This window comes from Oncorhynchus mykiss, chromosome 13 (genome assembly GCF_013265735.2).
Source record: "Oncorhynchus mykiss isolate Arlee chromosome 13, USDA_OmykA_1.1, whole genome shotgun sequence".
In the NCBI taxonomy this organism is placed as follows: Eukaryota; Metazoa; Chordata; class Actinopteri; order Salmoniformes; family Salmonidae; genus Oncorhynchus; species Oncorhynchus mykiss.
Genome location: NC_048577.1, coordinates 42,262,214 through 42,277,793, shown reverse-complemented (window position 1 = coordinate 42,277,793; position 15,580 = coordinate 42,262,214). Strand labels below are relative to the sequence as shown.

At 43.6% G+C, this 15,580-nt stretch overlaps 1 protein-coding gene across 2 annotated transcripts in view; it reads left to right on the top strand.

The window, feature by feature from the left end:
- Positions 1 to 15,580, top strand: part of LOC110486406 (protein shisa-8) — an 81,756-nt gene that overhangs the window by 14,184 nt on the left and 51,992 nt on the right. For both annotated transcript variants that reach the window (XM_021557986.2, XM_021557985.2), the window contains exon 2: positions 12,482 to 12,597. In XM_021557986.2, the coding sequence (XP_021413661.2) occupies positions 12,482 to 12,597 (116 nt within the window). The remainder of the gene's footprint in view (positions 1 to 12,481; positions 12,598 to 15,580) is intronic.

Sequence of the window (15,580 nt, the reverse complement as noted above, 5' to 3'; positions counted from 1 at the left end):
AGAGAGAGAGAGAGAAGGACAGAGAGAATGCGTGCGAGAGAGAGAGAGATAGATATAGAGGAGGGGGTGTGCTCTGGGATATTTGACACAAACAGACAGAGTGAGTGGGGGAGTACGGTAAAGCTGGTTCAGCCCCATTAGCAGGATATTGCATATATTAGCATTTTAAAGCACTAACGTGATTGCTTTATGATCTCCTGGCTGTGAGTGGCCATGCCTGCCATAGAAACAAATGTACAGGCTGCCTTCACACATCTTGACTTTAAGCGTTGCTTGTTAAATGTATGTTTTACAGTATACAGTAGATGCCAGTACACAAAATATGTGTGCAAAATGTAGGAATGCAGGTACGCGTATGTCTAACTCTTTAAAGATGCTACAGTCTGCCTCCACATCTGTCTAAAACTATGTCTCCGTGTGCCTCTGTAGAAATGGACAACCTTTAAGCCAGTGTATGTTTCTGTGTGTAAAAGGCCAAATCTGTGAGTGTGTGTTTGTCTGTGAGTGAGCTTTGCCCAAGAATGTCCTCTGTGTGTGTGTATGTGTGCGCGTGTGTGTGTGTGTGTGTGTGTGTGTGTGTGTGTGTGTGTGTGTGTGTGTGTGTGTGTGTGTGTGTGTGTGTGTGTGTGTGTGTGTGTGTGTGTGTGTGTGTGTGCGTGCGTGTGCGTGTGCGTGTGTGTGTGTGTGTGAATCAGAGGCCAGTTTGTCATGTTGCTGCTCCAGAGAGCCCTGATCCAAGCTGACAGGTGAAGCTGAGCGCAGCTAAACAGCACACGTAACAGGGAAGAAGGGAGAGAGAGAGAGCATGAGAAAGGGAGAGAGAGAGAGCATGAGAAAGGGAGAGAGAGAGAGAGCATGAGAAAGGGAGAGAGAGAGAGAGCATGAGAAAGGGAGAGAGAGGGAGGGCATGAGAAAGGGAGAGAGAGAGAGCATGAGAAAGGGAGAGAGAGGGAGGGTCTGTGGGAAAGTGGAGATTAACTATAGAAGGAGATAGAGGTTAATTGGCATTTTATCAGAGGTTACTGGTGGATGTTCATTTTTCATGGCTACATTTTCTCTCCCGTGGCGTTCTGTTATTGTCTCTTTAAACTCATTTGTCAAGGCATGAATATTATTGCCATGCCAATCAGTCACTATGAGGGGAATGGAGTCACACAGAGGACGGATACTCAATTTAATTGCTGAATGACTGTAGCATACCGATACAGTCAGTGAACATAGCTCAAGGACTGCATGGAAGACCAGAGTGTGGAGAGAGAGTGTGGAGAGAGAGAGAGTGTGGAGAGAGAGAGAGAGTGTGGAGAGAGATAGAGAGTGTGGAGAGAGAGAGTGTGGAGAGAGAGAGAGAGAGAGAGAGAGAGAGAGAGAGAGAGAGAGAGAGAGAGAGAAGGTTGGACAGGTTGATAAATTACAGTCATTGATGTGACCCACCCAGTAGATACACATTCACTCATGTAGAAAGAGTAGTACAGATAAGGCATGTTTTTGCTATTAGGAAAAATGAGAAGCAACAATTTGAAGTGAGTGTAATATGCAATAGGATATTGTCCTGCATTGTCAGAGTATGCCTACACTACTTCTCCCCCTCATATTGGTATTTGGGTGGGTGTATTTGAATAAAAATCATGACATTCTTTATTCTGAGAGTATCCTAACTCTGTACATGCATGGGAATACTCTGATCTTATGTATTGTGAGAGGTATACCCATCTGTGTGTGTGTGTGTGTGTGTGTGTGTGTGTGTATGCATTAGCATTAATGACTTCATAGGTCTACGGATGGTGTATTTTTGTAAGTGGTACATTGCCAATGTTTGTGTGAAGTGCACACAGAATCAATTATTATGAACACATGTGTTTGTGTGTGCATGTGTGCATGTGTGAGCGGGTTGGTGTCCACAGAAGGTAAATAGAAGATTGTGCATGACTGCTCCACACTGGAACCATTATGGATTTGCACCTGCGTCCATGCTTAAACCCAGTTTCTGCATTGAGGCCTTAAACGTCATTCATATGTTTGCATCTCTGAGTACAGTTTTTAAAATAAAATGTAATTATTTCACCTTTATTTAAAAAGGTAGGCAAGTTGAGAACAAGTTCTCATTTACAACTGCTACCTGGCCAAGATAAAGCACAGCAGTTCGACACATACAACAACACAGAGTTACACATGGAATAAACAAACATGCAGTCACTATATACAGTGTGTGCAAATGAGGTAAGATAAGGGAGTTAAGGCAATAAATAGGCCATGGTGGCGAAGTAATTACAATATAGCAATTAAAACACTGGAATGGTAAATGTGCAGAAGATGAATGTGCATGTAGAGACACTGGGGTTCAAAGGAGCAAAATAAATAAATAAATAAATACTGTATGGGGATGAGGTAGTCGGATGGGCTATTTACAGATGGGCTATGTACAGGTGCAGTGATCTGTGAGCTGCTCTGACAGCTGGTGCTTAAAGCTAGTGAGGGAGATATGAGTCTCCAGCTTCAGGGATTTTTGCAGTTCGTTCCAGTCATTGGCAGCAGAGAACTGGAAGGAAAGGCGGCCAACGGAAGAATTGGCTTTGGGGGTGACCAGTGAGATATACCTGCTGGAGCTCGTGCTACGGGTGGGTGCTGCTATTGTGACCAGTGAGCTGAGATAAGGTGGGGCTTTACCTAACAGAGACTTGTAGATGACCTGGAGCCAGTGGGTTTGGCGACGAGTATGAAGCGAGGGCCAGCCAACGAGAGCGTATAGGTTGCAGTGGTGGGTAGTATATGGGGCTTTGGTGACAAAACGGATGGCAATGTGATAGACTGCATCCAATTTGTTGAGTAGAGTGTTGGAGGATATTTTGTAAATGACATCGCTGAAGTCGAGGATCGGTAGGATGGTCAGTTTTACGTTTGTTTGGCAGCATAAGTGAGGGATGCTTTGTTGCAAAATAAGAAGCCGATTCTAGATTTAATTTTGGTTTGGAGATGCTTAATGTGAGTCTGGAAGGAGAGTTTACAGTCTAACTAGATACCTAGGTATTTGTAGTTGTCCACATATTCTAAGTCAGAAAGTAGTGATGCTGGACGGACGGGCAGGTGTGGGCAGCGATCGGTTGAAGAGCATGCATTTAGTTTGACTTGCATGTAAGAGCAGTTGGAGGCCACGGAAGGAGAGTTGTATGGCATTGAAGCTCGTCCGGAGGTTAGTTAACACAGGGTCCACACCAGAGCCATAATGGCTGTGCCCTAGCATAGATTCCTCTGTACAGTTCCTGTATTTAAGCCTCAAAAGATGGATGGCAGTGTTTGTCCCCAGGAAACATTATTTCAACCCCTCACTGTCTCTGTTGGTTTGCTGTTGCTCACTGAGTAGATCCACAAATCAGACAAGCTCCTGGCTGTCAGTGAATCACTGTCTAAGGCCTCTTATTTTCCAATAGAGCGGTATCGAGCACCAAAGTACACTCAGTGCGCAGTGACTGACATGAAGTGACGGACATTGGCTTCGGTCCCACAAGGCCAGCCTCAGACGACGCATGGCTCCATTCAAGCCCCCATGCATTAATAATGGCGGAAAGTTGGAGTCATCCTTCACTCAGCTAGGCTGAATGTGTCAGCTCATAAGATACATCATTTGATTTCACTCTGCACTGCGGGGAGGGGATTATTTTCTTGCTCGTGAAAAGCATTGAAGTGTTTATTTTGGCTTTTGGGTAAAGTGCTTAGAGGAACGTGTACTCATATGGGTGGATGTATTTGAATAAACATTGTGACATTCTGTATTCTGAGAGTATCCTCACTCTGTACATGCATTGGAATACTTTGATCTTATGTATTGTGAGCGGTATACCCATTTGTGTGTGTGTGTGTGCAAGCTATGAGCTTATATAGAGTGACCTGTGTGTGTGTGTGTGTGTGTGTGTGTGTGTGTGTGTGTGTGTGTTGTAAGCTTAAGGGTTAGGTTTAGGGTTGGGGTTAAAGTTAGGCTTTGGGTTAAAGATAGGTTCAAGATTTAGGGTTAGGGATTAACGTTAGGGATAATGTTCGGGTTAGGTTAAGGGGTTATGGAAAATAGGATTTTGAATGTGTTTGTGTGTTGATGGCAGGAGGGTCAGGACAGAGGTATGACTAATTAGATACGTGAGATTCCCCTGTGGGAGGCGTAATAAATCACCACAGAGCATTTAGGAGCGCTGATACCATGCAGGAGACTGATAACAATCGGCTTTAAAATGGGATTTACGAAATGGGGATGGACGAGGCGGGCCGGACACAGGGAACAGGAAACAGCCACAGCACTCCACAGAGCAAATGGCCATTATGCCATGTGTCCCTGCGGTCAAAAACAGGTCCGTTAGCCTCGCCCCCTAACGTGCCGGAAGGCTATTACAGGGCCATTACATTGACATGGCGAATGGAACGATGCTATTGTTAAGTAGCATCCCAACCCTGAGCCCCGTGGCAGGTCGGTAATATACAGTGCCTTGCGAAAGTATTCGGCCCCCTTGAACTTTGCGACCTTTTGCCACATTTCAGGCTTCAAACATAAAGATATAAAACTGTTTTTTTGTGAAGAATCAACAACAAGTGGGACACAATCATGAAGTGGAATGCCATTTATTGGATATTTCAAACTTTTTTAACAAATCAAAAACTGAAAAATTGGGCGTGCAAAATTACTCAGCCCCCTTAAGTTAATACTTTGTAGCGCCACCTTTTGCTGCGATTACAGCTGTAAGTCGCTTGGGGTATGTCTCTATCAGTTTTGCACATCGAGAGACTGACATTTTTTCCCATTCCTCCTTGCAAAACAGCTCGAGCTCAGTGAGGTTGGATGGAGAGCATTTGTGAACAGCAGTTTTCAGTTCTTTCCACAGATTCTCGATTGGATTCAGGTCTGGACTTTGAATTGGCCATTCTAACACCTGGATATGTTTATTTTTGAACCATTCCATTGTAGATTTTGCTTTATGTTTTGGATCATTGTCTTGTTGGAAGACAAATCTCCGTCCCAGTCTCAGGTCTTTTGCAGACTCCATCAGGTTTTCTTCCAGAATGGTCCTGTATTTGGCTCCATCCATCTTCCCATCAATTTTAACCATCTTCCCTGTCCCTGCTGAAGAAAAGCAGGCCCAAACCATGATGCTGCCACCACCATGTTTGACAGTGGGGATGGTGTGTTCAGCTGTGTTGCTTTTACGCCAAACATAACGTTTTGCATTGTTGCCAAGAAGTTCAATTTTGGTTTCATCTGACCAGAGCACCTTCTTCCACATGTTTGGTGTGTCTCCCAGGTGGCTTGTGGCAAACTTTAAACAACACTTTTTATGGATATCTTTAAGCTTTCTTCTTGCCACTCTTCCATAAAGGCCAGATTTGTGCAATATACGACTGATTGTTGTCCTATGGACAGAGTCTCCCACCTCAGCTGTAGATCTCTGCAGTTCATCCAGAGTGATCATGGGCCTCTTGGCTGCATCTCTGATCAGTCTTCTCCTTGTATGAGCTGAAAGTTTAGAGGGACGGCCAGGTCTTGGTAGATTTGCAGTGGTCTGATACTCCTTCCATTTCAATATTATCGCTTGCACAGTGCTCCTTGGGATGTTTAAAGCTTGGGAAATCTTTTTGTATCCAAATCCGGCTTTAAACTTCTTCACAACAGTATCTCGGACCTGCCTGGTGTGTTCCTTGTTCTTCATGATGCTCTCTGCGCTTTTAACGGACCTCTGAGACTATCACAGTGCAGGTGCATTTATACGGAGACTTGATTACACACAGGTGGATTGTATTTATCATCATTAGTCATTTAGGTCAACATTGGATCATTCAGAGATCCTCACTGAACTTCTGGAGAGAGTTTGCTGCACTGAAAGTAAAGGGGCTGAATAATTTTGTACGCCCAATTTTTCAGTTTTTGATTTGTTAAAAAAAGTTTGAAATATCCAATAAATGTCGTTCCACTTCATGATTGTGTCCCACTTGTTGTTGATTCTTCACAAAAAAATACAGTTTTATATCTTTATGTTTGAAGCCTGAAATGTGGCAAAAGGTCGCAAAGTTCAAGGGGGCCGAATACTTTCGCAAGGCACTGTACAGTGACATCTTAGGCATGACACGGCCAGTATGGGACTGGAACAGTTCTATAGGAAAATGTCAGGGGCGACATTGATCGCTTGTCCATACAGTGGAGATGGATGTGTGTGATAGAGCTGATGGTGGGTCATGAAGCGATAAGGCTATGTGCTGGGGCAGGTTGTCATGGGGATGATGGTCAGACGACGGCCAGTCTGTGGCGTCACTTAGATAGGGACAGTATTAGGGCCATGTGGACCTTAGTGTGTCCTCATGGGATGACTGTATCCCTGGGAGAGGGTCTGTGTGTCCTAAAGACCCAACATTCATTTGAGTAGGAGTCAGTGGTTGACATTAATTAGCTCCTATTTGGGTTGAATGGCAGGAACCAGGTTACCACGATTTACTGCCCAAAACCACTCCCCTTTCCTGGGATAAATAACTGCGAGAAACAGGTAAATTATAATAAATTATTTTTATGAAAAGCATGTGTGAAATGGAACTTGAAATATATGTGATGTCTAAACCTGGCTTCTCTACGGCCTCTGCATGATGAATCATCAACGCTCAGGGTTGGGACAGCCCATCTCAATATTGAGCACAGTTCACAATGTAGACCTAGCATCTCATCATGGTCACTTTTTTTCTTGTGACAGGTAGGCCTTCATTTGCTGCCGCATAGTCTATGCTACAGTAGTATAAAAACTGAGTACGTTTCTAATTTACCCATCTCTAGCTGGCTTTCACCTTATTTTTTTACTGTAAAGATTTTTAAATGTTTTGCAGCTGCAGAGTTTTAAAACACTCAAATATCATTGCTTTTTAAATCAGTGCACACACGAGCACTCTCTCGCATTCTCTCTCCATCAACTCCATTCAAATTGCATCCAAAATAGATAATCCTGTTGTAGATTGATATATAGCCCTATGTATAGCCTACCTCTTTCAGGTAATACATTCAACACAGCATTAGCCTTCTATTTAGCTAATTAATGATGGGTTATGCATAATAAGCTTCTAACTTATAGCCTCTGTCTCTTGCACAATACACACACACCTGAACTCCGCTGGTCTGTCTCCTTAAAAAAAAAACACTCCTTAGCTCTTGGAGTCCCATGCAGGAAAAGCTATACTAGAAGAGCTTGCTGGACGTTATATTTTTTTGCATTTCTTATACCAATAGACTATTCGAAGAGGGACGCAAGTTCTTGTTAGCTGAATGTTAAATACACTAGCCAATAGAATTCATGGATAGTTTGAAAGAAGAGCGAACGAGCGATGGTGGTAGGCTATGGCAGTTATTTATTCAGACCCATAACCATTCAATCTTTGTGAATAGAAGTGAAAGCCTTCTGCATTTAATTGTAGTCCCATACTATTCAAGCATGTCATTAGAATGATGACGATAAGGTCAACTAAACATATTTCATTTAACTGTTGAAAGAGATTAAGGAATGATGTAACAATAGAGAGAGAAAGAGGAAGTAGGCTAATAACATTAGGGGAAATATTATGAATGGCATATATGCGTCAGCCGACAAATTATACAAATAGGCCCTGTTATATTTAGACATTTAAATCATTTTCGCTAGCCTATAATTGTAACTTTGTAGGCCAGATGTGCTGCACCAGAATTGCATGTTCTCTCCCTGCTTTATCATGGTTTGAATGATGTGCGTAATTCCAGTCCATATAATACAGTATAATAAAATATAGTACAGTAATACAGTTCACACTCCAAAAGACTAGCCTACTGGAGCTAGTTTTTACCCAAGAGAGCATCTATGGGCTTTTATGTTTTTTTGTCGTGCATAATGAGCAGTAGTCTATATCACATAGGCCTATGTATTGGTTAACGGCACATTTATTTTGGGCTCATTAAATGTCGTTAATGTAGTGCTCATTAAACTAATTTAATGTATGGCTCATCAGGCTCAGGTAGAATCAGGCTTGAATTTTCTATCAAATTGTAATCAAATCCAGACATAGGGCTATTTATATGCTTTATAATGCTTTTGAATAACACTTCCGGTTTTGGCTGAAAATACCGGGTTACCTGGGAGAAAAGTGATTTATTCCCGGAATGGAACATTGGTAAGATACAGGGAATATATTCAACCCTAGCTCCCATGACATCTTTGCCCAAAGCCTAGCTTGATCTAAGAGGTGTTCCAGTCTATCCAATGGTTGAATGTGAATGAGGTGCTGGAATTACTTTTCATCCTAGGAATGATGAAGGGTGTAACAAATGGTGTGTGTGTGTGTGTGTGTTGTGGAGACGTAGCTTCAGCAACTACATGTACTATACACATTTCACTTACAGCGCACACACACACACACACAACTCCTCAGAAGGGAACTAGGCCACTGCAGACAGCACAGTCATGCCCACCCACCCAAATACAAACATAAACATACCCTGGCATAGTCACACAGCCATGCTAAGAGGCACTATTTGGCAGCTGTCGCGTCCAATACCAAAGTAGGGGAGACAGTGGCAGGCAGCTGCAGGCACTAACACTGCTGGGGCTCACTATCTGGCAGTGGTAGCTATAGCGTCAGCCTCCCTGGGTGAGAGGGTACTTGACTCTGAGCACTGGGGGCGGGAGACTCAGTACCCAAAACACAGGGTGTCAATTCTGCTACTACATCTCTCCCTTAGCGAGCACCAGGGAGACACAGCCTGAATTATTGATCAAGGGAGACAGGGTTTAGGGAGAGCTGTTGGTTCTGTCAGCCTAGAACACCAAGACAAAGAAAGAGCAGAGCTACAGATGAGGAATGTGTACAAAATAACTAAACTTTCACGCCTGCTGAGTGAAGCTGGCTGTTGGGCTCTATGATGGCACTTAAAATCAAATCAAATCACTTAGGGAGGGAAATAATGTGAACCAAGCCATTGTCGCACCATGCAGTCCAGAATTAGTTTTCTGCGCTGGAGGCTTTATTTTATCTTTTTGTTTGGGAAACTTTTCTGGAAGCTCAAGTTCCCCACCCACACTTAGCCTCGGCAGCACACCCTCAGTGGGATTTGGGGGTGACTCAGTGGGGTGTCCTCATAATAACCCCGGTGGACTGAACACGAGGTGGGGTGCCACAGATAAAACCCCAAGTAGAAATAAGACAAAGTGTATTAACAAACACTATAGCTACTGGTGGATGGTAGAGGCAAATTAAAACACACTAACCTGGTGTGACAGTGGTGGTGATTCAGACACTACAGTGTCAAGAACAAAGGGTTTCAAACAAACCCCAGAGCAGTGGACAGTAAAGGTGATATAAACAGGCAGAAGTGTTCTGTAATTTACGCCTTCAAAGGACAATAAACAAAACTATTAAATCTGAATTATATTCTATTTTACTGTACTGTACAGTAGTGGACAGCAGCTGGAGGTAAACAGTGAGACACCCTGGCTTCTGGCTGGGACTGCAGGGGGTCACAGCAGGCCTCTTCTGCTCAGTGGGCTCCAGCTGTCTGGTAGTAATGAACTAAGACTCAACACCACTCACTTTGATTGTGGCCTTACCACCCATGGGGAGTGGAGAGGAGTTAGGGAGGCCTCACCCTTACCACCCACATGGAGTGCAGAGGAGATAAAGGCCTCACCCTTACCACTCACAGGGAGTGTGGAGGAGATAGGCAGGCCTCACCCTTACCACTCACAGGGAGTGCGGAGGAGATAGACAGGCCTCAACTCCAACCTGAATCCCCACTGCCTCCACTAGGGTGATGATAAATTATCAGAGTAACAGGACCTTCATGCCCATCCCAGAGCCGTTTATAATTTAATATAATTGATCTAAGAAAAGGAATCGAAGTAGCGTTGCCTCATGCCTTTGTTCTTGTGTAGTGCATCAGCAAGAAACTAAACAATTAGCTACAGATGGTTGAAATCACAACAGAAGTTATCATTAGCATAATTTGCTTCATGCTTGAACAATACCAGAGGAATCCAGCTTTGAGTATCAGACCTTACTACAGTCTAATTAATTTTACTCTGTAAACCTGCGTGCACCACACTGTAGCATCCATCAATGAGTGAAGCATCTCACAAACTTAACTGAGTGTAAAATCGTTCTAAATAATTGAGTCTATGTCCTTTGTTCAATCATTCAATCTAGTTGTCTGTGGCGTAAACAAGTCCTCGCCTCACCTCTCCTAGAACAGCTGTGTTTCAATGATCGTAGTCGTTTTCACACGTCACAAGACCTCTAGGTGCTTCAGTAGTGCTCCCTCTATGTGTGGACAGCACAGACAGGTTCATTATCTTCATGTAGTGTGAGAACCTAGTTGGGGGACTTTCAAACGGCTGGTTCCAGGCTTATACGGCTCTAATTAACACAAGACAATCGTAATAATTACTTTACTGAATTGTGATGGTTTAATTAAGGGCAACATGTTTCCCCTTAAGTTGACATGCTGTGTGAACATGATTTAAGATCATCTTTTTCTATAAAGCACTGAATAATCAATGATTGCGCACAGCCAAGATTTGCGCTTGGTTGAGAAGATGATGGATAGATTGTGAAATCCATTTGATGTACTTACCATCCATATTTAATTGGTGCGCCAAAAACACATTCGCACAGAGGCTTTAAACTCTTTCAATTTGTAACCATTATGAATTTTACCAGCCCAGTAAGTGCTGAGTTTCCACCTGTCAATGTTTTCACGTGTTCGTTCCCTTCAAATGCCCCTCAAAGCAACTGAAGTCATCATCATCAGGACCGACCAACCAGCATATGGAGGAAATAGCAACGTTATGACTCAAGAATTTACGGGATCTTGCCTCATACAGTAAAGCCCCTCAGGTCGAACTTAAACTTTCTCAACTTAACTTTTCTCCTTTCTGCTGACACACTACTGCTGATGAGGGAGCACCAAACTTTATGGTTATCTTTAATTCATTAATCGATTCATTTCCTTTCTTGTCTTACAGCACACAATCCATTTTAAGTAATTAAACTGCAAATGAATCTCTCATCTGTGGCCCTATCTGACTCAACCTCAAGATAACCCCTGTAATGTATAGAATCTGGAAAACAATGTTGCCCCCTCTCTTAACGAAGTGGCACAGTGTGTGAGTGAGTGAGAGAGAGAGAGAGTGAGAGAGAGAGTGAGAGAGTGAGAGAAAGAGAGAGAGAGAGAGAGAGAGAGAGAGAGAGAGAGAGTCTAAACATACTAATGCCTCAATGAACATCTTCATTGACAAACTACAAGGGCTTTTTGAAATGTACAAAGCCATAAAATCACATTTTCTAAATCTGACCTTTTTTCTAAGTAGCTGACATTTGACCACTGCAGTAGAATTGGAAGAGCTATCTAACACAATTTCCTTTGTAACATGTTTGAAACAACACCCAGAGAAATACTGTAGTTCTGTCAACCCTGAGAATTGTGTTTGAGGAACACTGGCTTGTCCAACACTTTTCACAGGTTCTTATGATAAAAAAGACAGTTCACGATTGGCTGTGCATGGGAATGTATCTGTGCATGGGATTCGCCAGGGCACTTGGCTGCCATCGTGGTTTAAACATTTCCTTGCCCTTGTAATGTCTGAGCCTAAGAGAGGGCTCTGGGAATTTTTCTTAAAAGTCTTGCAATGTTCTCACATCAAATCACATCATCCCTTTACATCTTTACATTAGCTAGGAGATGTGACAGTCCTGGGGGGTTAGAATATGGGTTCAGAGAGCTGACAGCTGTGTTGAGAAGGTGGAACAACCAGCACTCCACAATAACAGCACCCTCAGCAATGCCCGAGAGAATGAAAACAGAGAGGATGAGAAAGAGAGAGAAATGCTTTAGCCAAGCAGGAGGCGGATGAAACAGAGGGCATGAGTGAGAAAGACTAGCCAGACAGACAGAAACTAACTGGTGGTAATGAGTTAAGGAGTAGAGTGTATATTTGTGTACTACTGAATGGGTGACTGGAGGGCATTTTGGAAAGAAACCCAACAAGTGAAAAGAAAAGCATGAAAAACAGAGGGACAGTATTTCAGCATGGCCTCGGAACTTAGTCCGTGTCTATCCCTGCTGTCATTCAGTCTGTCAGCATGATCTACATATTAACCCTCTTTCCTATCACAACAGTACTGACCGGGGCTCATGTCTAGCCAGCTAAGCTGTCAGCAGGCATGTACCATTTCAATTCAACCGATTTCTTTGAAAAGTTCCAGCGGTCAGTACTATACTACACTATGATTAAAGAGTTTGTTTTACACACCAATGGACATCACATATAAGAGGGCTTTCATTGTGATCAAATCACACAGATTAGGAAATGATGGCAGCACAACTTCCATTTGATTTGATGTTGTCGAAGGAGTTTAATTCTATGGTGATCTCAATCAACTTGACACACTGTTCTATCGTCTTACTGATGGGTGATCTTTAACCTAACACTTGTCTTTCTCTCTGCAGGGCCTTGACAGAGTTGTTGAAGCAGCCCGGAGAGGTGGGCGGAGTGGGCGGGGCCGGGGGTCACCACCCCATAGGGACCAATGGGATCTCTGGCAGGTCACTGCGCAGCAACAACGGTAAGCCTGTTTCTTTGGGAGCACATGGGTTATTACAGGAGATGTCTCTCAGTGTTATTAAGCATGTCGGATACTGATCCAGCAACGCTTTGCAAGCACTCTCACGAGGGCTCTTTTAGTGCTCAATGTACTAATGAGGACACTACTAACTCTGAATAGGGTACAACAGACTATTTCGGACTCTGGCAGTCAGAATTGAGGATTATTCAGTCGTGGCCAAAAGTTTTGAGAATGACACAAATGTTAATTTCCACAAAGTTCGCTGCTTCAGTGTCTTTAGATATTTTTTCAGGTGTTACTATTGAAAACTGAAGTATAATTACAAGCATTTCATAAGTGTCAAAGGCTTTTATTGACAATTACATGAAGTTGATGTAAAGAGTCAATATTTGCAGTGTTGACCCTTCTTTTTCAAGACCTCTGCAATCCGCCCTGGCATGCTGTCAATTAACTTCTGGGCCAAATCCTGACTGATGGCAGCCCATTCTTGCATAATAATCAATTCTTGGAGTTTGTCAGGATTTGTGGGTTTTTGTTTGTCCACCCGCCTCTTGAAGATTGACTACAAGTTCTCAATGGGATTAAGATCTGAGGAATTTCCTGGCCATGGACCCAAAATACCAATGTTGTGTTCCCCGAGCCACTTAGTTATTACTTTTGCCTTATGGCGAGGTGCTCCATCATGCTTGAAAAGGCATTGTTCGTCACCAAACTGTTCCTGGATGGTTGGGAGAAGTTGCTCTCAGAGGATGTGTTGGTACCACTCTTTATTCATGGCTGTGTTCTTAGGCAAAATTGTGAGTGAGCCCACTCCCTTGGCTGAGAAGCAACCCCACACATGAATGGTCTCATGATGCTTTACTGTTGGCATGACACAGGACTGATGGTAGCACTCACCCTGTCTTCTCCGGACAAGCTTTTTTCCGGATGCCCCAAACAATCGGGAAGGGGATTCATCAGAGAAAATTACTTTACCCCAGTCCTCAGCAGTCCAATCCCTGTACCTTTGCAGAATATCAGCCTGAACCTGATGTTTTTCCTGGAGAGAAGTGGCTTCTTTGCTGCCCTTCTTGACACCAGGCCATCCTCCAAAAGTCTTCGCCTCACTGTGCGTGCAGATGCACTCACATCTGCCTGCTGCCATTCCTGAGCAAGCTCTGTACTGGTGGTGCCCCGATCCCGCAGCTGAATCAAGTTTAGGAGACGGTCCTGGCACTTGCTGGACTTTCTTGGGCGCCATAAAGCCTTCTTCACAACAACTGAACTGCTCTACTTGAAGTTCTTGATGATCCGATAAATGGTTGATTTAGGTGCAATATTACTGGCAGCAATATCCTTGCCTGTGAAGCCCTTTTTGTGCAAAGCAATGATGACGCCACATGTTTCCTTGTAGGTAACCATGGATGACAGAGGAAGAACAATGATTCCAAGCACCACCCTCCTTTTGAAGCTTCCAGTCTGTTATTCAAACTCATTCAGCATGGCAGAGTGATCTCCAGCCTTGTCCTTGTCAACACTCACACCTGTGTTAACGAGAAAATCACTGACATGATGTCACCTGGTCCTTTTGTGGCAGGGCTGAAATGCAATGGAAATGTTTTTGGGGGATTCAGTTCATTTGCATGGCAAAGAGGGACTTTGCAATTAATTGCAATTAATCTGATCACTCTTCATAACATTCTGGAGTATATGCAAATTGCCATCATACAAACCGAGGCAGCAGACTTTGTGAAAATTAATATTTGTGTCGTTCTCAAAACGTTTGGCCACGACTGTATTTTAGATGCACACACACGGTACTGGTACCCTGTGTATATAGCCATGGTATCATTACTTATTGTGTATTTATTCCTTGTGTTATTATTTTTCTATTATTTTTCAATTCTTGCCCGTAAGTAAGCGTTTCACTGTTGGTCGACACCTGTTGTATACGAAGCATGTAACAAATCAAATTTGATTTGACGCGCACACATGCAGACACTTGTTATTAAGCTAGGAGGAAGGCTCAATTCCATAGAAAACCCTGCTGTCTCTCTACATGGCTGAGCGTAAGTGCAGGGACAGGCTGGTCATCTTTAATGAAGGTATAATTATATGTTTTCTGGTCCGGAACCTGTTGATATAGCACCACGCAGTTCATCTGTTTACTAATTAGATCCCCTTAAATCCCTCTGAACCCCATTCCTCTCCAGCACACACACACACACACACACACACACACACACACACACACACACACACACACACACACACACACACACACACACACACACACACACACTTTGCTTTCATCTTCACTCTATTGCAACATTTCCTTTCTCTGTCACGTTCATGCCAACCTACACCGATCAGTCTCCACCTTCCTTCATCTCTACTCCTCTTAATTATTTTGCCAAACAACACTCACTCCCCATCTCTCCTTCCTTTCTCCTGTCTCTGATTAGCGTTGACCATTAAATGAGTCTTTACTTAAGTGGTCATTATCGGTGGAGGGCTGATATAGTTGTGCGTGGAGGCCTGAGAGACCCTTCTGTGTGCCCCCCCCAGCTCTCAGCATGGTGTCCCCGCTGGCCACACAACCACAACCTGCCACCACCCACATGACCTTCATGAAGAACCACAGACCAGAGAGAGAGAGAGAGAAAGGGAGGGGGAGATGGAGCAAGATGAGAGAAATGGCTCATTTGAGAGAGAGTGAGAGAGAGAGAGAGAGAGTGTGAGAGAGAGAGAGAGAGAGAGAGAGAGAGAGAGAGAGACAGAGATGGATGGGGACAGAGTGCATGTGTGTGAGAAAAGGGGGCAGGTAGAAGTAGGGAGATGGAGTGCAGAGGATGGAAGAGGAAGAGGTGGAAGAAAGGGAAGGAGGAGTTGGCAGAGAGATAAGAGGGGGTTATGGATTTCTGGAACAAATATCAAAGGAGAGGGCAAGAGAGGAGTGACAAGGTGAAAGAATGGGATGGAAATGAGGGAACGTAGGGATTGT